The sequence below is a fragment of the Pleurodeles waltl genome, chromosome 7 (assembly GCF_031143425.1).
Source record: "Pleurodeles waltl isolate 20211129_DDA chromosome 7, aPleWal1.hap1.20221129, whole genome shotgun sequence".
Lineage (NCBI taxonomy): Eukaryota > Metazoa > Chordata > Amphibia > Caudata > Salamandridae > Pleurodeles > Pleurodeles waltl.
Genome location: NC_090446.1, coordinates 389,191,167 through 389,218,684, shown reverse-complemented (window position 1 = coordinate 389,218,684; position 27,518 = coordinate 389,191,167). Strand labels below are relative to the sequence as shown.

The 27,518-nt window shown below is 42.2% G+C and overlaps 1 protein-coding gene across 2 annotated transcripts in view; it reads right to left on the bottom strand.

Moving 5' to 3' along the window:
- The window catches only part of LOC138304101 (protein MTSS 1-like), a 545,913-nt gene that overhangs the window by 109,414 nt on the left and 408,981 nt on the right, over nucleotides 1-27,518 (bottom strand). For both annotated transcript variants that reach the window (XM_069243840.1, XM_069243841.1), the window contains exons 10-11: nucleotides 26,619-26,733; nucleotides 4,533-4,658 (exon numbers count right to left, since the gene is read on the bottom strand). In XM_069243840.1, the coding sequence (XP_069099941.1) occupies nucleotides 4,533-4,658; nucleotides 26,619-26,733 (241 nt within the window). The remainder of the gene's footprint in view (nucleotides 1-4,532; nucleotides 4,659-26,618; nucleotides 26,734-27,518) is intronic.

Sequence of the window (27,518 nt, the reverse complement as noted above, 5' to 3'; positions counted from 1 at the left end):
AGATGTGGCTCCACATGGGGTACCCTCGTTCAAACTGTCCACAAGCTCTTATGACCAGTCAATCTCAAAGTAGTTGCAGTTACTCAGTGCTCAATGCCACAGAGGAAATCCACAGTTTCCTTGCGCCTTAGTGCTGAAGTTCTCAATGGATGCACTGCAGTAATGGAACACTTGAAGTTCTTCTGAATCAGATGGCAGAAAAAAAATCAGAGGTGTGAGTCTGCCCTAAAACATTGTGGATTTCAGGAAAGGTACCACAGTCACCCTGAAACAAACGTCTTCAAACAAACTCTTGTACCTTTTCAAGCCAGACTTTAGATGGCAATTGTGCATAACAACAGGTAATTTACAGCTATTGGTAGCCGATACAGGTGAAACCAGACATTTTTCTATATAAAAGGAACCAGTGTTCCCGGAAGATATTTTTCGAGAACGGGAACTACAAACATAGTGGAGCTAAACGGACATTCTGCATATGGCTCTTAGGTAATTAAAAAGAGGATGTCTAAAAAACGAAAAGCATTTTGAAAACAATATTTATTTTCAATTTCAGTTGCCATTAACTTGAAAAGAAGCAGAACCTACATTTCTCCAATTTCAGATTTCTAGTTCAAAATGTCATTGGTACAGATTACTTCTGCTGTTTTTAAGATGGAGGGTGGATTGAGAAGTTACAAAATACTATGTTTTCAAAGGTCATGATTAATGTTTACCTACAGATAAATAAACAGCAGAACATGTCTTCTATGAATAATCCCTGGACTTGGGAAAACATGTTAGAAATAATTTTGAGCTAATGTTTTAAAATAAAATATTTATTTTTATGGAATCTCAAATGTTAAAGTCGGTTTGAAAATTACGTTACTTTGCACTGAATCGCCAACATGGTGTAGTACATGGACTTTTCAGAACACAAAATATATTTCTTTAGGTTAAAGCAGAGGCACCTGAAGTGGCTTGCTCACATATAACCAAGATATCATTTGTTTGGTGCTTGCAGAATATCACATCAGACTATTCTAGAGGAAACCAAAGTGTCTAGGGTAAAGCATTAGAGCTGTATCACAATCTAAATTCACCACAGTGAAGGACAAACGCTATGTCACAATTTAAGGTCGCAGTCTTTTAAAAATTAACAACTTAAAATATTCAAGGGAATTGACTTTCGATGTTGTACATTTTAAAACATACATCTTTACATAAGAACTGAGTGTATCCTGCTGTGAATACACTGTTTATGAAAATGCACGCCATTTACTTCATTCATCATTAAAACCATTAGTGTGCGATGCATAAATGTTTTCACACTCGCCAAATAATTTAATATTGTTATCAGAGGTGTGGACGTCTGCTTAATGACGATGGGTCAATTTGACTTGTTAATGCTTTCTGTTAGCACAATCACACTTATTGATCTATGTCTACCCAACACATTTTCTGTAATATATCTACTTTGCTGTCAAAGTGCAGTTGTTTGTGAGCCCAAGATAAAACTTTTTTAAAAATCTCTTTATTAGATTTTAACAAAATAGACACAAACATTGTAATTGCAACCATCTTGGTAGGATACAGAGGTGTCAGACAGTCCAATTGTACAGTATTGCAGGCTCATACATATCCATATCACTTGCTGCTCTCTTGGACATAAGCTGTGCTGTATGATAGTCAGTGTCCCCTCTCTCCTCTGTAAGCCTCACTAGGTGTGTGATCACAAGGATGAGCCTCAATTCTATTATTCATCCCGTACATTTCTCAAGGTCCTCCTCCAATTTTTCATGGTTTTGTGTTTGTTGCATGTGTTGTGTGTCCACTACTGTCCATTTCAATAAATCTTTCCACTACATCTGCACCTGAGGGGCTTGTGATGACACCCAATGTTTTGCTATTCTGCATTTGGCCAGCATCAGACCAAGCGACACTGTGGGTTTTTTCATGTTCAGCTTTTTGAGGTCCTTAAGGATGCTAAACAGGCACACCTGTGCCATACTCTCCACCCTAATTGTCGTAATCCGTACTGGTTTCTTCGCCATAGTTACCCAAAAACTCCCCACAGGTCATAAGAAGAAAATCCACTGCTCGCAGTCTGCACCTCTCACATGTCACTGGCCTAGCACAGTCAAACCGGGTCAGTTTGCTGGACATCAGGTAAGTTTGATGTAAGTAGTTAAAGTCCGACCCTCCAAAGATCTGTGATTTTGGGATTCATGAAATAATCACAAAATCAGCTAAGAAGCGCGATAAAGACAATATTTACCATTTTGGCCACAAAAAAGGTCTTCCAGCAGACAGCAAAAAATGGTGGCTTCTTATTGACTGTACGCAGACGCATGTCACTTCATGCCACCATACATCCAATAGTGGCTTCCTCCTGCTGCATTCAAGTTTGCCTACTAACTGGTGTGTGTGTGTGAGCGTAAGTGAATTGTTTACTATGTTTACAATCTATATTTTTAGATTTAAATTATTTAAAACCAATATATTCGCGACTCTCAATGCATTATTTTTTTCACTCTGGGAATCGTAACATGCCTCCTTTCTGAGGTTTTATTAAGAAAAAACTCCCAGGTGCATCGAGGTCACGTCGGGGTGAATATACAAAGCTCCAAGCAGGAACCTGCTTTCTAGTGGTTTCTGAAAAGTGCCAGTGCGCTGTAAAGAAAACACAAGTGTGTGAGAACTTATCTCCCTTGTCTTGGGGCACATCGATTCAAATGGTTCATTTTCATATTCCTGTAAAAGGTACGGAGGTGCTTCGTCTGCATGGAGAATGCTGGTGTTAAAGGCAAAAGTGAAATAGTAGTTAATGCCCCACTCACAGCACTGAGCACCTGCCAACGGGCCTGCCCTGCCTTTGTGAGGATGGCTCCCACAGCTGGCGAGGCCTGCTTTTGTGCAGCTCAGTTTTCTGAGAACTCACTCAACCATGGCTGTACTTTATTTTTATTTTTTTGTTATAAGAGGTAGGTTATAGAAAATGTGTGTATCTGTCGATTTGGAGAGTTAGCAAGTTTCCCAAGCCCACCCGTGAGCAGCTCATCGGGTCCAGGTTCTTACATTGCTTTCTGGGACACATAGTGGTGAATTCATAATGACACAGAAGGGCTTCCAATCGAATTTTTAAAAAATCTGTCCATGCTACGCTAGACATTTATGGAAATGGGAACCTTTAGATCCCACAATAATTTAATAGCTGGGAGCGAAACGTGTCTCATAGAAAAATACTGTCGACGAGTTGACTGATATGAGACATAAAATAGGCATGTGTCTTTCAGATCCATGAGGTGCCCATTCCTTCAATATTCAATCATTTCTTAGAAATATGTGCCCGGTCTATATACCTGGCACAAGACGCGTTGAAATAAGATTAAGTACAAATCCATACATTTAGTTTGCTGTTTATTCAGTGACCTCTCTTCCTTATTTGAGTATTTCATGTATTTGTTTTGTGCACCAATTTAAAAAGGCCCTTGGCCATTTAGGAATGATATATGAAAACATGACAGACCGCTGGTGCATCACGATGTCTGAAAAAGCATGTTCAAATGCAGTGGCTATCTTGGAATGATGAAAAAACATTGCTTCACCTTTCCAAAATGTCTGTCGTGCATGTGCTGCATACAATACGATACACCAGAGTCAAGTTTGGCATTTTTCATTTACTGTTCCAATGTAGCCAACATCCATTTCAGAATAGTAAAATAAATAGAAAAAAAAAGGTAGGGGAGCATCAGAGCTACAAATCTGCACAGTCAGTTGTCGTCAGTACTCCTCTCTCAAAGGTGGCGCATGGGCCTTGCCAATACTGTTTAGCCTCAGCTGCTTATTCTCGTCTTGCTGTATCACCCAATGGGAATGCAACAGTTGGGCTGGGGAAGTTCCCTAATGCACAAAGCGACATATGTTGGGGAAGTGGTTATGATATCCGCATCAATCAACAAATTAAAGAGTTCCCCACTGGAAGTGGTTCTATCCTGTTTTCTCTTTGCTATTTTAAGGGCAATGGGCCAAGTCCTCAGCCTGCCCATCTTTTTCAGTTTGTTTGCAACCCAAACTTCACCCATTTAAGGCAGCGACTTAAGTCTGCTCCTGTGCGTGCTCTGCTTGGTCACAGAATGTAAATCTAATCCCTCATAATAGCGCTGGAGTCACCTGTCGCTCTTATGTATCCCAAGTTTGAAAACTGCACAGCAGAGTGTTTCAAAACATGCGTCTATAACACTGTTCAGGGAATACTAGTCGGGTCTGGCCGCTTACCGTTATATGAAGAGCAATGGCTGGAGAGGTGCAGGTTCATGAAAGAGGCAGGGTGGGCGCTGTAGGGTTCAAGCTTTTTTCAACAGAAAGCGTACATTTAAAAATGTGCAGCAGTCCAGGGTACCTTCCCAACTGACTAGCTAAAATGCACCGACAGGGTAGAAATGTGGTAATGTATGCAGCATGCGCATGAGCTAACCCTGGGTGACTTATTGTAGCAGTACAGTATTTACATAAATATTTCTATGGCAGCTTAATTCCTATCTTTGACAACAGACCTTGGTTAGCGGGTGAGAATTCATAGTTTGAGGTCCTGCTGTAAACTGGCTTGAAGTTGCAGGACCATTTTCTCCACCTGGATCACCAGAGTCTGTCGTCTGCTGGGGGTGGCTCATCTGCATTTCCTGCAAAATACGCAAGTATAGCATGAAACGCACAACCTTCTGTAGCAAGCCAGGTCATATTAATATTGAGTTATGTTCTTTCATGTTGTATGCCTGGTATGTAGATGGCACTGCGGAAACTGTTTTATTTATTGTAAAATGTTATTTGTGCTACTGATGTGCTAACAAATTATAAAACAAATGCTCCATTCTGAAGTACGTGTTCATGATGGCAAACCAAAAAACACACAATATAGTGATAAAAATGTGTCTATGTACACGCAAAGGACTAAACAATATCTTGGCGCCAACATGACCAGTGAAAGCAAACGCGTAACCAGAAAATCACAGAGATCCAAAAGAACCATCATTTTAGAGCTTTTAGAAAAGAAATAAGGGATTTTCCTTTTGGAAGTGCAAGAAGAGCTTGCTTCACAGCTTGGCACCAATTCTGCAAAACCATTTTTTGAAGGGATATAAACAAAGCATGTCAATGAAAACATCAAAACACATTGAAGGTTTCACATTCAGGACCTAGGAATCACATCTAAGGAGAATGCTAAATCAAGGAGTTAATATAGTAAAAATGAGGTTAATCATCACATTCCAGCTTTGTTCTCTATACACAGGAGTCCCTCTGATAACCTTGTCTGCATGAGATGTATGTATACAGATCATGTAGTACCCCTGACGCAGGTATGTTCCCAAACAACTGATAAGAAGGCCTGCTTGTAAGAAGGCATGCTTGAGGTGGTAATTATATAAACAATTACCTCCAAAAGTACATTGTGTTCCTGTCACACGTAAGTGGGAAAAGGACATGATGTGAATACCTATGTATATCACTTGTCTTTGATAGTGATGCCTTCACAGAGTGGCATTGATAACGTGAAATCAAAACATCTTCCTAACTATAAACATAGCAGCCAGCTTGGAAGAAATAATTACATAAATGCACTAAAACAGAGCAAGCTAAGTAGGTTAAAAATCACTAGGTGACGGGGCCACAGGTCTGCAAGCCAGAAGGCTAAGCAAACTCCTGATTCTCAATAAAATCAAACAGGATCCACTACACAACAAATGCCATTAACCCATCTATCATCCATTGCACAATTTAGAGCCTTAAAACAGGACCCACGTGCTCCACCACCACCCTCAGCCCATACACCTGCCACCTTAAACAAACAAAATAAACATGCCACTCATCACAACTTAGCATCTTTATGTCTATTACACAACAAAGCTACTGTACAAAAACAACACAGTTCACCAACTCACTCTCAACCACCATCACATACACATGCAGACCCATGAAAATGCCTTGTAAGAATGCTGGATAAGGAATACGATATAGAAAAACAACATTATTGCTATCCTCATACAGCTAATACCAGCATTAATGACGCACCCGCTACAATTTCAAAAAATATTGCTCACTCTTCTACAAAACAAAGTCACAACACCACCAAAACACAACCTCTAAGCTCCTACTAATAAATGCTCGATCACGCTCTAAAAACAAGCATCACATCTACGATCTACTTACTGACACACAACTTGACTTACTCTTCATAACTGAATCATGGTTGGGAGATTACATTGGCCCAGTATTGCATGAAACTGTTCCTCCAGGCTGTCAAACTATCCCACAAAATCACATAGGCAAAAGAGGATGTGAACTATTTGTTATATTCAAGCAAACAATAAATCTCACCAGAGCTGAGAACGTTTCCATACAAGGGTGTGAGGCCCTCAACCCCACATGCCAACTTCCTCCTTTAACTTCCTTCTCCTTTACAGACCACCCACCTAGCAATGCAACATTCCCAGGCACATTTCTATACACAGTTTCAAACCTTATAATACTACACTCCAACCTATACATTATTGGTGAACCTACACATTTAGTTTGACAAACCAAAAATGATCCATCTAAAAACTATCTTCACTGGCCTAGACACACTGAACAAACATCAGATCATACACAAAGTCACACACATCACTGATGCCATTTTTGCAAATCCAGAACTAGTTACCTTTCAAAGAATTAGTCCAGTCACATTGGCTAAACCACCATTTTTTACCTTTCTAAAATAAAAACCCCAAAGTAACACATTTAAGACTACCTTTCATGCATCCACCTATCTACTGTGGAAAAAGCTCAAATTTGAATACTTAGAAACACAACTAACATCCAACACACATCTAAACAAAATAAATTCAAAACTTGGAGTGGCTACAGGAAAATTTTGAAATCCGACTACCATTAAGAAGAACCAAACAAGACAAAAGAAATAAAGCACCTTGGAGAAATACCTACCTAAAAGAGATAAAACAACAAATTAGAAAGCTGCTAAGCACCTGGCTCACAACAAACAGCAATTAAGACAAACTTCACCTACAGAAACGTAACAGAATATACAAGCCAACAATTAACTAAGCTAAAAAATGCACTATTCACAGAATTCAAAATGCTAAATGTACAAATAAATAATTTTATTAATTTCTCAAAGAATTTCATAAACCTAAAATGCACAGAAGGAACTTATCCCATTACTCAAGAATTCACTGACAATCTGGCAAATCATTACACACCCAAACAGACATGTTGGACTCCTATTTAAAACAAAGAAAAACCACCAGCATCAACCCACTTCCAAATATACCCTCCAAAGGTAGGCTAGTTCAGCCTCTGCGTTCCCTCTAACAAATATCACAAATTAATTTATGGATCTGGTCAAAGCAAGCAGGCCAGGCAACTGCCGTTCTGACCTTTGTCCACCTCAAATCTTCAAAAACATTTTATTTAACTACCTCAGCTGCCACATCGGTTAGAAGAATTATGGACAATTCTTTAACTATGGGACTCTTTCCTGAAGACCTAAAAAGGCACATATATGCCCATTATTAAAGAAAACAAACCTGGACCAGCATGACCCCCAACAACTACAGACCGATTACAAATGGGCCTTTCCTGGGCAAACTGATATCAAAGAGCAGCATTCGCCAAGATAATTCCATACTTTCAGACAACCATACTGTCAGACTACCAGACTTCAGAATTCAGCCAAGGAAGAAGTACAGAATATGCCCTCATCGCCATCTTGGATGACCTTAAAAACACACTAGACTGGAATGGGGTCACTGCACTACTTCGTTTGGATCCCTCAGCTGCCTTCAACACAGCTGACCATGATCCTCTAATACCAAGACTTTATGAAGCAGCCATAGAAGGGACTGCTCTCGACTGGATCACATCCTACCTTTAAACAAAACCAATGTCATCTATACTCCCCCTTTCTCATCGAAACCGCACTTCACAAAAGCAGTGGTCCCTCAAGGCTCTATCACCTCATCATTGCTTCTCAATATCTACATGAAGTCATTACCAACAATGATCAATTAATTTCAGCTCACATGCTATAAATATGCAGCTGACACACACACATACTCCTTAAACTTGAAAACCCTAAAGGGATTAGAAACTCAAAAATCTTCAGTTGGCTCAGAGCAGTTGATCAGTGGATGATCTGGAGCAACCTCAAATTGAATGCTTCCAAAACTGAAATACTCATATGTTGCTATTGAAAAATTATGACCCACACGGCACATGACCTGAGGATCTCAGACCACCTCCTAAAGTTTCTCAAGGATGTAAGAAACCTTGGAATAACCATGGACTCCAAGTTATCAATGAATGCCCAAGTGGACAAATTAGCAAGATCAAGCTTCATTACTATGAAAATTCTAGAACCTTTTTTTCTACTTGGGATTTCAGCACAAGGTCCAGGCTACTATCTTACTCGTACTGCCTAAACTTAATTATACTGATGGCCTCCACGATGGATCATCTACCTCAATTATGAAAAGACTACAACGGATTCAGAGCTCTGCTGCCAGAGTACTCCTACATGTAAAGCCACAAGCCCACATCTCCCTGCCTTGACGGCCCTACATTGGTTACCGGCTGCCAGAAGATCCACCTTGAAGCTGCCTTTTATCACCTATGAAGCAATACATTGAACAGGACCGCTTTTGATCAGGAATAAAATCACCAAATACATTCAACAAAGGAACGTCTTCTCCAGATTAACATTCCTCCTCAAACTCCCACCATACAAGAAAAAAAAAAAACATAGGTGGTACATCTTTCACTGTTCAAGCAGTCATACTATGGACTTCCTTAGCCCTAAACATAAGATCCACAGCTAACTATCTTATCTTCAAAAGACTGCAAGGGTGTGTAATTTAATAAAATATCTACATGTCCATAGGGCATGCTCCTTCATAAATCTACTTGTCCTGTAAAAAAAATCTACTTGTCGCTTTGGTGCCATGTACAGTAGCAACACATTATGGCAACAATCTCATTATATAAGAGCTTTGATAATAGCCTCTCCGATTATGCCAGGCTAATACTACATTAGGGCTTGAATACTAGCAATTTCCTTAATTTGCCACCTTTCTGCAGATCTACATACTGAGGCTGGAGGCAGTGGTAAACAAAAGTTCCAGGGCTGGAATGCCCTTTTGAGGCTGTGCAAACCTACTGGAGTGTATGCTTTATTGGCTTTTACAACCTCTTCCTTAATCTTTTCCCATACTGGGAAAGGTTGGAAATTTACTCCTGACAAGGGCAGAAGTAAAACTTCTTCCAGGGTTGGGGAAAAAAGTGGTTAAAGGGAAAGTGAAATTCTAAACACTCAACATATTTTCGCATGAGCGATCTGCACATGCATATTTGCTCGTGCTAAAATGCAGTTTACAAATATTTTCTAGGAGTATGATTTCCTGGTCTACTTCTGTAAATTCACACAAATTCATGACATACCTGCACTAATACAAAGACATGCAGCATGAGTGCACTTTTGCAACTTTCTCTAACAATTAGGCCCCTAATTCAGTCTGGCGTCAACCAAGACAGTTTGTTTTTATCAAAATGTATTCTTTCTCTATAGCCATCTACCTGCTGGCTTCACTGTGAGGGATAGTAATCTGCTCTTTTACAAGGAGTATATTGGCACACAAAGTAGTTTTTCTTGGTGCCAGACAATGAGGCAATGTGTGTTTTTTGAGAACCAAAAATATTTTTGATTTTTGCCAATGTTTGCTTACAATGGTGAGGGCTTAGCAGCTCCCACAAAAATAAAGTTTTATAAAAGCCATGTAAAAAAAGACACGTGCTGACAGAACCAAAAGACTGACCACCAATGTCAGATCTATTGGCTTTGCCAGTGCTTGTTTATTTTCATGTTTCTCAATCTTGTTGAACGTGGTTTCACTGATTTTCCCTCAGGAATATTTTTGGGAAATACTGGCATACATCAAAACATTTCACTGAATGCTTCAAACAAATGGTACCTAACATTTCACAATAATTTAGCAAAACTTTTTTTCAAGAGAACATTTTGGAGCATTACATATAGCCTCATACTGTTGAACTCTGCAAACTTGTGTAGACATTATTTTTACTGGAACCACTGCCAGTACCGCAGCCCTAGCTTACAACATGTATTTAGTGTGCTCACTTTATTAATAAATGCTTTGCATTATTGACCCATAAACACAAGCTCCCACAGTATTAGCATATGGACACAAATATTATCTCAACTGCAGACAAAATTACCTTCTGTGTGCCATAATGTGGTACTGTAAACTGATAGCCATGGGCATTATTACTATATACACAACTCCTACCTCACCCTCAGCGGGGAAAACAATCTAAGATGGAGTCGACGCCCATGCGCAATGGAGCCGAAATGGGAGGAGTCCCTCGATCTCGTGACTCGAAAAGACTTCTTCGAAGAAAAACAACTTGTAACACCCCGAGCCCAACACTAGATGGCGGGATATGCACAGCATGTGTATCTGCAGCTACACATGCCATTGAACATATATGTATATATATATATATATTTTTTTTAATGGAAAATGTCACTTACCCAGCGTACATCTGTTCATGGCATGTAGTGTTGCAGATTCACATGCTATGCATTGCTTCCGTCATCTAGTGTTGGGCTCGGAGTGTTACAAGTTGCTTTTCTTCAAAGAACTCTTTTCTGAGTCACGGGATCGAGGGCCTCCTCCTCTCGGTCATACTGCGCATGGGCATCAACTCCTTTGTTAGATTGTTTTCCAGCAGAAGGGTGTAGGAAGGAGTGATAGAGTGTAAGAATGTAAATGTACTATAAAAGTAATAAGTAAAGTAGATGTCCTTGCAAATGTAAATGTATATACATATGTACAAATAAGAAACTGCAATGACTACAGGCTTCTGGGGAGGAGGGAAGGTGCATGTGAATCTGCAGCACTACATGCCACAAACAGATGTACACTGGGTAAGTGACATTTTCCGTTCGATGGCATGTGTTGCTGCAGATACATGTGCTATGCATAGACTAAAAAGCAGTTGTTCTCCCCAAAATAATGCAGTGGCTAGCCTGCAGGAGTTGGAGTTGTTTGAAATAATGGTTTTAGGACAACTTGACCAACATTGGCCTGTTGCTTTGAAAGTACATCCACACAGTAATGCTTTGTAAATGTATGTGGTGTAGGCCATGTGGCAGTTTTGCATATGTCTGCCATTGGTATGTTTCCTAAGAATACCATAGAAGCACCTTTTGTCCTAGTGGAATGTGCTTTAAGTGTTAATAAAAGTTGTCGGTTTGCCTTAATGTATAATGTTTGAATACATTTAACAATCCATCTAGCTAATCTGTGTTTAGAGATAGGATTACCTTTATGAGGTTGTTGAAAAGCAACAATAAGCTGTTTAGTTTTTCTAAACTCGTTTGTTCTATCCACATAATACACTAGAGCTCTTTGAAGATCAAGAGTGTGAAGGGCTCTTTCTGCAGTTGAATCTGGCCGTGGGAAGAAGACTGGCAATTCTACTGTTTGGGTTAAGTGAAAAGGTGATACATCCTTTGGCAAAAATTTTGGATTAGTTCTATGTACAACTTTATGTTTGTGTACTTGGAAAAAATGTTCTTCGAGAGTGAATGCTTGTGTTTCACTAACTCTTCCTAATGAAGTAATCGCTACTAGGAAAGCAACTTTCCAAATTAGAAATTGAATCTTACAGGAATCCATGGGTTCAAAAGGTGGACCCATTATAGTCTTGTGAGTACAATATTGATATTCCAAGCAGGAAATGTTGTTGTTCTAGGTGGAATAATATGTTTTAGTCCTTCCATGAAGGCTTTGATAACTGGAACAAGAGAGAGAGAGAAGTATGTTGTATAGTCTGCAAATATGCTGATATGGCAGTAAGATACATTTTAATAGATGAGAAAGCTAAGTTAGACTTTTGTAACTGAAGTAGGTAGCATACAGTATCTTGTATTGATGCTGTAAGTGGGTCGGTATTTTTAGATTGACAGTAATAAACAAACTGTTTCCATTTGTTAGCATAGCATTCTCTAGTTGTAGGCTTGTGTGCTTGTTTGAGAACTTCCATACATTCTAATGGAAGTTGCAAGTATCCAAATTCTATGATTTCAGGAGCCAAATCGCTAAGTTGAGAGCACTAGGATTGGGATGTCTGATTTGTCCTTTGTTTTGTGTTAGAAAATCCGGTCTGTTTGGAAGTTTGTAGTGAGGTACTACTGACAGGTCTAGGAGAATTGTGTACCAATGTTGTTGTGCCCACGTGGGGGCTATTAGTATCATGGTGAGAGAGGTTTGACACAGTTTGTTGACCAGAAATGGAAGTAGTTGGAGAGGGGGAAAAGCGTAAGCAAATATCCCTGACCAGTTGATCCATAGAGCATTGCCCTTGGACAGAAGATGTGGGTGTCTGGATGCAAAGTTTTGGCATTTTGCATTTTCACTTGTTGCGAATAGGTCTATTTCTGGTTTTCCCCACTTTTGAAAGTACTGTTGAAGTGCCTGAGAGTGAATCTCCCATTCATGTATCTGTTGGTGTGTTCTGCTTAGGAGATCCCCTAGCTTATTGTGTATTCCTAGAATGTATTCTGCGAGTAGATGAATGTGATTGTGAATTGCCCATTTCCATATTGTTTGGTCTAGAAGGGACTGTTAAGATTAATGTGTCCGCCTTGTTTCTTTAGATAATACGTGGTTGTCATATTGTCTATTTTTATCAAGACAGCCTTGTGTTTGAGAAGTGGTTGAAACGCTTCTAGGGGAAAGAACACAGCTAATAATTCAAAATGGTTTATGTGATAATTTGGCTGTTTTGAATCCCATTCCCCTTGTATGGTAAGGTTGTTGAGATGAGCTCCCCAACCTATCATTGATGAATCTGTTGTGGTCTGAGGCACAGGGTCCTGAAATGATCGCCCCCTCATTAAATTGCTGAGATTCCACCATTGAAGGGACTTGTGTGTTTGGCGGTCTAACAACACTAGATCTTGCAATTGACCCTGTGCTTGAGACCATTGCTGTGAGAGGCACTGTTGTAGTGTTCTCATGTTTAGCCTTGCATGCAGTACTACTGCTAGACAGGATGCCATCATTCCCAATAGTTTCATGATAAATCTTAGTGTATTGTTGATTTGGCTGCATTTGTGGTATGACATTTTGGAAAGCTTGAATCCTTTGTGTATTTGGATAGGCTAATGCTTTTTGTGTATTGAGAAAAGCACCTAAGTAAGGTTGCACCTGTGCTGGCTGAAGATGTGATTTTTGGTAATTCAGAGTGAACCCTAATGTATGTAGGGTTTCTATTGTGCATTGAGTGTGTTGTTGACATTGTACAAAATGACTTGATTTTATTAGCCAATTGTCTAGATAAGGAAAGACATGTATGTGTTGTCTTCTTAGGTAAGCTGCTTCTATTGTTGGACATTTTGGGAATACCCTTGGAGCTGTTGTTATGCCGAATGGTAGAACTGTGAATTGGTAATGTTTTCCCGCTATCACAAACCTTAGGTATTTTCTGTGAGCTGGATGGATCGGTATGTGGAAATATACATCTTTGAGATCTAATGCAGTCATGTAATCTTGTTTGTGTAATAGTGGAATGATGTCTTGCAGAGTTACAATGTGAAAGTGTTCAGACAGGATATATAGCTTTAGTGGTCTGAGATCTAGAACGGGTCTGAGAGTGCTATCCTTTTTGGGAATGAGGAAGTATAGTGAGTATACCCCTGTTCTGTGTTGAGATTTTGGAACTACTTCTATTGCCTCTTTTAGTAGTAGCGATTGTACTTCTTCTTGTAATACAACGTTGTGTTCTGGGGACAACCTGTGATAACGGGGAGGAATATTTTGAGGGGTAGAATTCAATTCTAGGCAATAACCATTGCGGATAATTGAGAGTACCCATTGGTCAGTGGTGATATTTTGCCATTGGGAGTGGAATTGCTGCTTTCTGTCCCCCACAGGAGATGTGTGGGGCTTTGGCATGCTTATGAAGTCACTGTTTTTATGGGGTAGGGACATTTTTTGAGGCCTGGAATTTGCCTTTGGCTCTTAAGTGTTGGCCTCTATAAGAGCCTCTAAATCCCCCTCTCTGGTACTGTTGTTGTTGAACTTGTTTAGGCTGGGAGGTAGAAGCCTCCGTAGATTGGGGCTTGAATCCTCCTCTAAATTGCTGCTTATGAAAGAAGCCTCTGTAAAGTGTTGTGTATAGGGCTACCATTGTTTTAGCAGTGTCTGAGTCTTTTCTAAGTTTTTCTATTGTGGTGTCAACATCAGGACCAAACAGGTGTTTCTTATCGAAAGGCATATTCAGTACTGTCTGCTGTATTTCTGGTTTGAATCCAGAAGAACGTAACCATCCGTGTCTGCGTATGGTTACAGCAGTGTTCTCACTTCCAGCTGCTGTATCTGCAGCATCAAGGGCAGACCTTATCTGGTTATTACTAATCGCTTGACCTTCCTTAACAATTTGTTGAGCCCTTTTCTGATGTTCTTTTGGCAGGTCTTATAATAGCTCCTGCATCTTGTCCCAGTGAGCTCTATCATACCTTGCTAGCCAGGCTTGTGAATTTGCAATGGACCATTGGTTAGCTGCCTGTGTAGCTACTCTCTTGCCAGCATCATCAAACTTCCTGCTTTCTTTGTCAGGGGGAGGGGCATCCCCTGATGACTGACTATTGGCACTTTTTCTGGCTGCACTGACAACCTCTGAGTCTGGAGGTACCTGATGTGTAATGTAAGCAGGATCTGTAGGTGCAGGCTTATATTTCTAATCTATGTGTGGTGTTAAAACCCTAGCTTTAACAGGCTCCTTAAATATCTCATCTGCATGCTTGCTCATGCCAGGTAGCATTGGGAGGAACAGGTAACATGAGTGCGTGGTGGATAAGGTATTAAAAAGGAAATCCTCTTCTAAAGGCCCACTGTGCATGAGTACCCAATGGTACCCATCTGCCATAGAGATGACCTGCGTGTATGCAGTTGTATCCTCTGGTGGGGAAGGTTTTGAAAGATATATGTCTGGGTCATTAGCTGGTATGGGATCTGGATCATACAGATCCCAAGAATCAACCATATCACCATGAGAATAAGTCTGAGTGAGTTGGTGAAGGCAATGGTGGTGGGCTAATGGGTGGTGGTGAAAAAGAAAGTTGTGGAGAATGTGGGGGAGAAGTATGCAGAGGTAATGGCTTCTCCTTAGGTTTAAAAATATTTGCTGGTGATGGAGCAGTATCAAGATGTTCCTGAAAAGCCAACTTTCTTTTAGTCTGTGGAGGATGTGCAGTAATGATCCTCCCAGTCTCTTTATGGATATGGATCCTTGATTGTCTTTCATCCATGATTTCTAGAATAGGTTAAATGTCTGTGCCCTCAGAAATGTATTCTGATGGTTTTGATGCTTTAGAGGATTGTTCATCATATGACTTGGAGCTCTGCTTTAGGTGGCTCAAAAGTCCTTGTTCTTCTGTGTAAGAACACCTTTTTGGCTCCGAAGATGGCAATTTTTTCGGGCCTGAAAATACAGCCTGTTGTTTCGGCTCCGAGGGCGGACGTAGAGGTTTCGACTCCAAAGAGTGTGGACAATGACGCGGCTCGGAAGTGGAGCTTTTGGTGGATTTGCTTGACTCTGGTATCGAAGTAGGTGTTGGCTTTTTGGGCACTGAACCCGAAAGTCAGTCGCCGAGTATTTTCTTGCAGGTTGAACCATGGCTCTCTGGCAGTGGTGCACCCAAGGCCTTCGATGATTTTTTAGGTGTGGGCATAGGGGCATTCTTCCTCACATACTGACCGGCAGTGATGATTTGGCTATCTTCCTCTGAGTCTTCTTTGGAGTCGGTGTCCTGAATGGAAACTGCCGTCTGCACCTGTTCTTCCTCAACGGTGTCGATATACTCCGTACTCTTCAACACCATTTCCAGTCCCCTGGCTCTCCGGTCACATAGTGACTTCTTGGATCGGAACGATTGACAGGCTTCACAAACCTCTTCTCGGTGATCGGGAGAGACACACAGATTACATACCAGGTGTTGGTCTGTGTATGGAAATTCACGTGTCAGCGAGAACAGAATTGGAATGGAGTCCGATCTATCAGGCTTCGACGTGGTAGGCCCGAACAGGCCCTAGCTGGGTGCTTGCGCCCAGAAGGGCGAAATTTGGTTTTCAACGGTACTATCGGCTCGACTGTAGATGAACACGCGATCGAAACAATACCGACGGTCAAAGAAAGTTATCTAGAGTTTCCAAATCGAAATCTCAGAGCAAGAGGAAACACGTCCGAACCCAACAGCGGAAAGAAAACAATCTAACAAAGGAGTCGATGCCCATGCACAGTAGGACCGAGAGGAGGAGTCACTCGATCCCGTGACTCCGAAAAGACTTCTTCGAAGAAAAACACCTTGTAACACTCTGTGCCCAACACTAGATGGCGGAAGCAATGCACAGCATGTGTATCTGCAGCTACACATGCCATTGAACACACACACATATATATATATATATATATATATATATATATATATATATATATATATATATATATATTTACATACATATATTTATATACGTATATTATTCTATGCTTAAAAAGTATACCGGTCACTGCATGGTTTTCACATACGTTATTTGATTAGATGCTTAAAGGTCTACGTTTTATTTACCTAACCCAATATGTAAATATTTTATCCACAAGTGACCCACTATTGAAATACATATAAAAATATACAAAGAAATAAGCCTAAAGTACTGCAACACTTGAAAGCCTGAGTTTATAAAATACAACTCTAAATGTTGATATATTATCTTCCTTACACATGTATACCCTCTCTATGCACTTATGTATTTATATATTTATTACTTTACTCCTACTGTAGAAGAAATCAACCCTTGGCTCTCTCCAATTCATTACTCCATGTCTATACCGCTCTGAATATATCCTCTACCAACACTCTCTAACTCATCCCACACCTCATTTTTCTACTACGATGTCACAAATAACCTGTTCTAGACACGTATCTTCTCTATCCTTCCTTGGATCACCCCAGAACTCATTTTTCTACAATAATCTCCCAAACGACCCTTTCTAGATTCCTCCCTCATGTATCCCTCCTTGGACTCATCCCAAACCTCATTTTACGTTTATGAGCCCACTGCCCCCTCTGCTATCAGCTCCCTCCACCTCGCTTGGTCGGCTCCCACTGCGCCAGTCTCTCTACTTCTGCATCAGCCACGCTTTTTCAGCATCAGTATATTTAGCAAAGAGAACTCCTCAGTCCCCCATCATCTGCGCTGAACTCATTGCCCTACCCAGAGACTCACATCAACGGCCCTGGCGCTCAGGACACAGTCCGGTACACTTTAGGCTGGCTACCACCTAGGGGGAGACTGTAGCTGCTCTCCTCACAGAGAGGCTTTGCTCCCGACAAGCGCTACCCTGATCACTCACCCTGCACACTAAGATTTTGACGAGAATAAAGAGTGCTCAGTGTGGTGCTCATGAGAGATGGCCCTCTACTCCCAAGGTCCTTCCATGCTTTCAGAACAGGGGATTTTTATGCACCGTACTTTGCACCCTACCTGCAATATTCAGGCACTGATGACCCATTCGCTGCTGTGAGGCTCACACAGACATCATAACTTGCAGAGGCCCACATGGCACGACCTGCACCCATGATACTCCATTGCAGGCAGTGCTGAATCAGCTGTGCTCAGATCACCTGGTGCCTGCGGCGGAGCTGTAGAGCTGGGGTGGCGGCTCCTGATCCTTGTACCCAAGGGACATAAACGGAGGCTGCGCATGCCGTGGGGATCAGCGGATTGGGATAGTGTGCGCCGGTCTTGGAGAGAGACACTCATTCCCCACAGGGGCAGCTATCGAGACCTGATGGACGTTTGCGGGTTGGCAGTCTCCATGACCGCCACCCCCTAGGTCCTGCCAATGTCGAGCTGAAAGCCCCAGTAAGTGACTGGAGGGTGCGGACTGGTGGGGGTGGGCAGGGGTCTCATATTGCTGTGTCACAGGACCTTGGCTAACAGCCTGGAGGTGACAAGGAGAACTATTCCTGAGCACCCTGGTCGCGACCCTGGATGGGGCACTAGTGGCCCGAGCTGTGTGGCTGCAGATCGCTCTCTTCAGGTGACCCGCGGTGTGAGTTGGGTTGCTCCCTACCTCTCCCTGATAGATGCCAGCAGGTTCTGATGAGCCTTTGGGAACTGCAGGAACATATAAGAATAGGATGCTACACCGTGACACTGAATGTTAAGAGGCACGTGACATAACTCACTGCACTCATAGGAGCAGAGACTCCTCTGTATAGTGTGTTGTGTGCTATACGCTTGAAACCTTGCTGACTGAAGTGCAGTGCCCGACCTGAAAATAGTGCATCCTTGGCCCCGGCGAGCAATGGGTAGCATCCCCTAGGGGAACTTACACTGTAGACGCATTATATTGATTACGACTAAACGGTACTATAGATCCACAAACTGAACGATTCACCTTGCTGGTGGTCCTGTGATCAGTATTGACACTGTGCACTGGGAGCAGTTGGTTTCTGATTGATACTCCCCTGGAGAGGCACTGTCCCTGGAGTATTCATACAGCGGGCTGGTAGCACCGGTTAAAGACACCTCTGAATTTGCATTCTGACGTTGTCACCTAACAATTGACTCTGGAGCTGACCTCGGGGATGCAACTCTTTCCCACTCCTTCAGGAAGACAAGGGGTACCTCTAGAAAATGGGGGTTGACCGTGGATAATACCTAAGGGGGCTTGGAGTGGTGGAGAGACACTGGGCATGGGCGTGTGCGGGGTCACCATGGTAAAAGACAAGGTGAGTATATCACCAACAAAATAGCAAACTAAATGCACTCACTCCTGTTGGACAAACCAGAGGCAGTCCCACTGAGAGACTCAGAGGACTGAGTTGATGCCCGGGCTGCTGATGGCCCCTCACTCTCAGATCTAATGGACACTATTAAGGGATCCCGGATGGAAATGGTTGCAAAAATAGATTCAGTGGCCACAGATGTTAATCTACTTAGGACCGACCTCCGCAAAGTTGTTGAACGAGTAACAACAATCGAAGGAAATGTGGGAGATCTGCTGCGAAAAGGTTGTTGGACTACAGGGCGCTGTGTCAGCCTTACAAAAGCTCACGGTCAAACTAGAGGAATGTATTAAAGATTTTGAGGGAAGGTCCAAAAGAAATAATCTGCGCTTTATAGGATTTCTTGAAAAAACGGCAGGGCAATCTGCAGAACTATTCCACAGCCTGACTTACCAAAGCCTTTCACCAACAAAAACTGTCCAAATTCTTTACTGTTGAGAAAGCACATTGGGCGCTGGTCCCTCTGCTGCGCCCAGGTGCACTGGCTGCATGCCCTCATTGCTCGCTTGTTCAACTTTCGAGCCTGTGATGCAATTTTACAACATGTACGGATGAGGGGACCACCAAACTTTGAGGATCAACAGATAGCTATGTTCCTGGACTATACCCTGAAACTCCAGAACCAATGTAAAACCTTCCTTGACATAAAAAAGCATCTACGTGATCTCAACATGCGCTACAGCCTGATATGCTCAGCGAAACTTTGTGTGGTGCATGAAGGGAAAGCGCACTTCTTCACGGCAAGGGATGCCAGTGATTGGGCAGACATTATGGCGGGGACTCTTGCCCTGACATTGGCAACATCTGGAGCTACACCTCTGATCAGGCACTCACACTCGTCCCACTAGGAAGGAAGAGTAGGAAAGACAGACAATTGGATACTTCTAGGTTGCCTGCTCACACTTCATCATCAACACATAGCTTTATTCGGTTACTTTCAACCATAAAAGCAAAACAACCAACATTTAAATGAAAAAAGCAGATAGGAATTAGGTTAAAAAGATAAGAAAGAGATAAAAACATATATGTCAGCCTTAAAACACATAAAAAAAATTCCTTAAAAAAGACACTAAACCCCCTAATACTTAGCATTTAAATTAAACATGGGGTTTTATTTCAGTCTAGGTGTGTATTTAAAATTTGGCAGCTAAAACACACTTTTTTTTTTTTTTTTTTTTAAACATTTGGTCCTCATCATCATTGTTTCCCCAAAAGTTTTGTACGCATATGCCAAGCAGCTACAATATACTTGCTAACCGCACAAGATAGAGGGAGAGAAGTTTCCCTCATCATGATCCTTAAGGCAACAATACAGTGTCTCATCCCCATATTACTGCACACAGATCGTAACCACTTCCGACGCGCAATCAAATAGGCAGGGCATATAAACATGAAATGTACAATAGATTCTGAAATTTGATTGCAACTCGGGCAAGTGTCAGGACTTGGGATCGCACTCCGCGTACTGCCATAGGACTTAAGAGGCAGACAACCATATCTGAACTGAATATATAGACTCTTACTTAATGGATCAAGAATTGTATCCATAAATGGTTCCAAATATGGATACCATTTAAAATCAAAGAATTGTGACGTCAATCTGCCGTGTGTTGAGCACAGCAGATAGTTTTCCCTGACATGTATCCAGTAAACAGTTTTCAGATGATTCTTCTGATCCTTCCTTATACTTTCTGGATGACTCCAAAACTCACTAAGACCCAATCTATGAAACCATTTTGAGATGTGGTTAAACCAAGAAATGTTAAGTACATTTGGTCTAACTAAAAGGTCTTGAATAGACTCCTTGTATGTGGATAGCTCAGGGGTGGTCCATACACGGACCCAGAAAAGCAATGGTCGTAGGGCAATTACATCTGAAATGCGTGGAAGGCCGAGGTCCCAGAACATTGGCAGCAGTGGGGTACTACGAGGACAGGCCAAGATTGACCTTACAAAGTTGTTTTCCCCCACTGTTAGCTTGCTAGAGTTCGAGGACCCCCAGATTTCTGGCCCATAGACCGCAGCGCTCTGTGCCTTTGCTCGGTAAATTTTAATAGTTGGAGTAATCACTCTCTCAGAGGTGGACTTGTGAAAGCGTAAAATGGCCCCAGATCTCTGTGCCAGAAGAGCTAAGCTTTTATCGATTTGGGGCCCCCAATGCAGGTTGTTACTAATTCTCACCCCCAAATAATCTATGGAGCTTACCATACCTAGGGGGGTTCCATTATAAAAAATTGAGTATCTCTTTGTGGGGCCACAGCCCAGGGTCATAAGTTTGGTTTTACTGTGGTTGAGTTCAAGCCCATAGTCAACACAGAATGAACTAAACTTATCCACAAGTGCCTGGAGACCCGTAGGAGTTCTGGAGATCAGGAGGGAATCATCAGCAAATAGCAAAATTGGAATTTTGTGGTTATTCAAGGATGGAGCATCATTTTGGCAGTTGGAAACGACTTGCACCACCTCATTGATAAACAATGTAAATAGCGTTGGGGCAAGAACACAACCCTGGCGCACTCCTCTCCTAATCTCTATTTTATCGGTGAGTTCCCCCTGATTACCCCATCTAACTTGTGCAAATGTTTTTTCATGTAATCTTTTAATTAAATGCACTAAGTTTCCTGGGGTACCGATTTTATTTAATACTCCCCAAAGTTTCTCTCTTGGGACAAGATCAAATGCAGATCTCAGATCTACAAAGGCAACATAAAGTTTTTGCTTAGATAGGGTGACATACTTCCAAAATAATAATGACAGTCTGAAGACTTGGTCCATGGTGTTGGTTTTAGGCCGAAAACCGGCCTGTAAGGGGGATAAAATTTGGTTGTCTTGGATCCAATCGATAAGCCTATCTAAGACTTGCTTAGCAAACGTCTTCTGAAGGATATCAATAAGGCTGATTGGACGGTAGTTTGCAGGTGAACCTACATCACCCTTTTTATAAATCGGTATTATTTCTGCGCCACGCCAGGAATCTGGAATAGGGCTACCAGCTGCTATGGCATTAGACAGTAAGTTGATGTACCATGCCCATATCTTTGGTTCTGATTTAAACAGGTCCCCTGGGATCTTATCTGGACCAGGGGCTTTTGCTGGCCTCAAAGAATTGATTGCAGCTTTTGTTTTGGCTAAGGTAAAAACAATGCTCTCAGTTGAGGTCATGTTAACAGCCCAACACTCATTGTATCCCGGATCCTCCGGGGCTAGCGATGCGGGTAGAGCGTATATTCCAGAAAAATAGGACACCCATCTTTCGGGCTGTATATACACTTAAGTGTGCCCAGACACAGAAATAGTGCCTCCTCTCAAGAGACTCTTTCCTGACTATGTGCACTGCCTCTGGAACAGGTATAGATGGTACTGATGGGGGACCTCCCCAAGCAATGAATGCCACGTGGTGAGGTTGATGTGGTATTAGCTGCCTGACAGCTATCCCAGTCATTATGAAATGGTTCTTGTTGGGTATATATTCTGGAGAACCATTGTTTTCTTTCTTGGTTCACTGTCTGTGATGTGATGAGTGTTGCTATGTTTTTTCTTACTGGGGATACTGTTGCTGATGGGGGTGATCGGGTGGGGGGAACCAATAATGAGGTTAATTATTTAAATGTATTGTTATACTTTAGGTGGCAGGGCAAAAGGGCTCCAGGATACAAGCGCTGTGGAGGCTGGCTTGAGGCAATGTCTCACTGCCACTGTAGTGTGATGTTCCCTAGCCTAGTTGTTTAATTTTGGTATTCTTGGCTTGATAAATGTATACAACACTGGGAATGGGGCAGGACACACCAGTTCATGCACTGCCTACTGTTAGACGGTGTGAGTTTGCGCATCCAACCTTAAAAGTGTTCTCCTGCTATATCCCTGCTACAGTGATGCACAGCTGCTTGACCTATTGTCTAGTCTCTACTGGACTGGTGCAGCAAGCAAAGGAGGTTTCCTATTTAGCATGAAATTTATTGTATCATTCGCCACGTCTCTTATCCATAAGGAGAAGTGTACTCGCCCTGCTGTGGTGCCTGCACGCTGAGCCCTGAGTGACCCGTGGTTTGAGCTGGAGCTGTAGAGCCCATGATGCGATTAGAGGGATCTGCCCTAAGACCACTTATGGAGTCTGACGGCAACTGGAACGAGCGCTTGCCCAGGAGGAAATCCTAAAATCTAGGAATAGGGAAGGAGTTACTTTCCAGCCCACAAAAAATTAACAACTGGCAGCATGTCCAGGAGGGTTTCTTGGACGACTGGTGTAGACTGGATAAGTACACGTGCAAAGCATGCCATCAGAGATAACATGCAGGCGATAAGACTGGTGCTATTCTGGCACGCTTAGTCCGTCAACTCGTGTCTCAGGAAGCAGTGATAGTATTGCGCGTCATGAGTGGAACCCCTGGTTAATATCCAGCTCACGATTAATGAGGTATTTCGTGCCCACCTCAGTAACGCTTATGCCAGTGACGTTAGGGATCTGGATGAACACTGGGCAGCCTTTTTTGGGGAAGATAGATCTCCTGCGCCTGGGAGTTGAAGAGCCTAGTACAAAAGAGGAACTCCTGGCAACAATACAGCAGTAAAAACCTTTAAGACCCTAGGAGGTGACAGCATCCCAGGAGAATTCTATCACAAATATGGTGATTTACCGCGGATAGACTGCTCGACGTGTATCAGGAGTCGTTCCAGCATGGACACCTTCCTGAGTTAATCTGCGAGGCCCTCATAGTACTGGTACCAAAGACCTGGTTGAAGACTCCTCATACAGACCACTCTCGCTCCTTAACACAGATGTTAAAATATTGAGAGGACTGCTGGCTGTGCGCCTGCTACCGTGCCTCCCGACACTCGGCACAAAGATCAATGCAGCTTTATCCCAGAACAAAGCGCCAAGTATAATCTTCGCAGACTGTGCCATGTGATTCATGCCCACACCAAAATGAGGACTCCTACGCCCTGGCGTTTCCAGATATCAAACAAGCGTTCCATTCCGTCACGTGGCAAGACCTCTGGTGTGTTCTGGAAAAAGGTAGGATAGGTACCAAAAAAATCTAACTTGGACCTCCTGCTAGAGTCCGTACAGGAGGTATGGTGTCTTCATCTTTCAACTTCACCGGGGTACACAGCAGGGATGTCCCCTGTTACCCCTGCTCTATGCCCTGGCTATGGAGCCAGTGGCAGGGCTGCTGCATCATACACTTCATCCCCGGGGATCCCAGTAGGAAAGACAACACATGTTTTGTCTTTATATGCTGACAACGGGCTAACGTATTTGCGAGACTCTGAGGAATCTGTCCCAGTGCTCTTACGTGTCTTAAAGAACGTCAGGAAGGTGACAGGACTCTTTGTGAAAGCTTGCAAGTCTCATCTGTTGCCACCGCATAATCTGTCTGTATTGAGCCCTGAGGCGCTTCCAATAGTGATGCTCTGGGTTGGAGGGAGGTGGGGGTGTGGATGGAAGTCATACGTAATCTGGGCATTAATACTGCCTACACAGAGCAGGCGTTCTTGGAGCTGAATATGGGTAGAAACCTAGTCATAGATTCTTGTTACTGGGCTTGCTGTTGGCGAAGCGATGCATTGTTATTCGACTGATGGGATCTCGACCACCATGTTATGCTGGATAGCTGCAAGATGTGTCTTGAACGGGCAGTAGCAGAAGAAGGAAGAATGAAATATGGGAGATGAGATGTACACCTTGAAGATGATTTGGCTGCTTGGGCGCAGATTGCTGCAGATCTACGTGCTGCCGGTGGTACGCCAGCTGATGCTGAGGACTAGTCTATAAAAGGAGACAACATATATTGGATGAACTGTATATTGTCTGACTGCCTAATGTGTTACCTTTTTCTGATATATCCTATGCAGGGAGGATATTTTGAAATTTGAAAACAATGGACTTACAGGATTTACGGCTGTGATACGTGCCTATCCCAACTGCTTCCAAATAGTGCTACTTATATATATATATATATATATATATATATATATATATATATAAAACACTCTTATGTTGAACTGCCTGCAGCTGGGGAGGAGGGGCGAGTTAGGAGTATTTCATGTATAGCACAAGTTCTTGTGGCATTGTTGAGTACAGCTTACTGCATAGTGAAAAGTAGGTGACTGATTCTCTCTTCCTAGTAACTACTGCAACAAACCCTTTAACACACACAAATACCACCATCTCACTCTGTTGTCCCTACCCTATTAACTCTCACCTAAGTATCCTAAAACTACCCCCTGAAGCCCTATTATGGCCTCACACAGCACATCTATTGAAAGGCATGGCCCCAATTCCTACTGTATACATTTTCCACAAGATCTCTCCAAACAAGCTCTGAAAAACTACAAAGAAACTCATAAGCAACACCCAGAAACGGTAATAACTGACATTTACTGCCGTTCAATACAGGGAGAAATTATAATGGACTTCATCTTCTACACCAAGAAACCTGCCAAATGGAGAGAAAATCTCCTACAGCACCTGCATGTAACCAACACTCTCAACATCCCATATGGATCCAAACTCAATATACACCCATCCCATTAATTCGATGGCGAACTTTCCATATCCATATACAGAAATGGAAACATCCTAATCCAAGTCTCAGGACAAAACCGCACGATTTTCGACCAACTTTCCCGCTCTCTGCGCCTCCATGTCAACCGCTTTCAACCCCTCTCTACCTGCTCCTCATACAGAACTTATAGCTACACTCTCTTCTTTCAATCGAACCTACCACTTCCCATCGCACCAATTCCACCTAAACCTCTCATACATCCTCCCCCAGTCCTAAAACTTATGAGGCTAAGGAACTAACTCCTTCTCCATCAAGAACCACATCCCTTCACAGTTAGGGCAAATCACCTCACTAGAATCCTCACAATCCAAGAACCACTTCAGACTAGATCCAAACATAGCACTCCCCCAGTCTACGGCGGCCACCAGCCTACACCTTCTTCTGCCACAGAACCAACCGCCTCTCAACTGATCCCCATAATCTTCCAACTGGAACTCAAAATCAACACTATACTGGGTGAAATCTCCTCATTACTAAAGGACACAAAGATTTGCTCCAACTCACCTCCCCAATCACACAACTATGGCAAACACTGACCTGACCACAAATATGCACCCTAACTTCACAGGCTCTGACTGTATGATAGTACTTTGTGCACAGTATGTGGACACTTCATGCGTAAGGTTTCAGATCGTACTTTTCATTCCTATCTTATTAGCATAGATGAAATATCAGGGGTTGTACATTTTGCTATATGTTATTTTGTGCAAACAGGCTCAATATAGTTTGAAGGGTATGGCGGATTGGGAGACTTTTTGACAGGCTCTTTAAATGCCCGTTTATGGCTGTGCTGTATCTTGGAGATTCACGTTGCTGCCTTTCAAAATGTTGTATCTATATGAAATTAGTATATGTGTAATTCATGTACATCGTGCATTTATTTTGTGTGTGCCCAAAGATGATGTCAAACTATCTGGATTCAGGCTTGTATCCTTCAGGCTATATATCGGTGTATCTAGTGTAGATAATAACAATGGAATTATCATACTATTATTACTTACTCTCATTTTGGATATTGTTTTTTTGTTTACTTATTTTTTAACAAGTGCAGAATAAACTACCATAATGCTTAGTTGTATTTGTATGTATGTTTACACCTATAAACAATTATCTACAATACGTAATAACAGTGTACATCTCCATACCTGGTAGATACTATCTGTTATTGATGAGGAAGATGATCTCAGATGAAGTCCTTCAAGGGAGCTGGAGATGGAGTCCATTGATGGAACATGTCTCATTGATGAATGCTGGTAATTACTGTCAAAGGAAAGACAGGAAAATAAGACATACTGTATATAAGAAAAAGACTAGATCCACACCTTAAACCGTCTAACAATTTTACAATTCAAAAAGGCTAACGTTGTTAAATAAACACTGCCACTTGTCTATGACACGGAGTGCAAGCCTATAGGCTTTGCTAGTAGTTTCTAAGACCGAGTTTTGTATTCAACAAAACACATTAAAAGATGCCGTGCATGCATGGCTGCCATCTATTAATAGGTTTTGTTAACATTAAAACAACAATCATTTGTAATGCCAATAGGTCTGGTTTTAATGTGCTACAGCATGAGCTCACAAAATCACAATGCACTCTGCATTCACATGGCCACATTTCTCACCTTGCATTTATAAAGACACACTATTCACCCTGCACTCAAACCATCTATCCAACTCTCTCTTACACTGCACATTCTACAAACACCAACCACTCAACCAACACCGACACACCACACTATGCAGCCACACACACCAATAAAACACCTCTTACCATGACAGCTCACCCTTCACTTATCCACCTCTCACCTTTGATACATACACTTCTCACCTTGCCCTCACGCAGCGCTCGGTCATGCCCTCACACGCGCACTGCTCGCCATGCACACTCTTCACCACCTATACATACATTGCTCACCCTACACTATCACAGAAACTTCACATTGCAGTGACACACCTCGTATCCTCTACTCACACAAAGCTCCCTCTGCACTCATCCATTGCTCACACCAACACTGACTGCTCACCCTGACACCACTCAACCTACT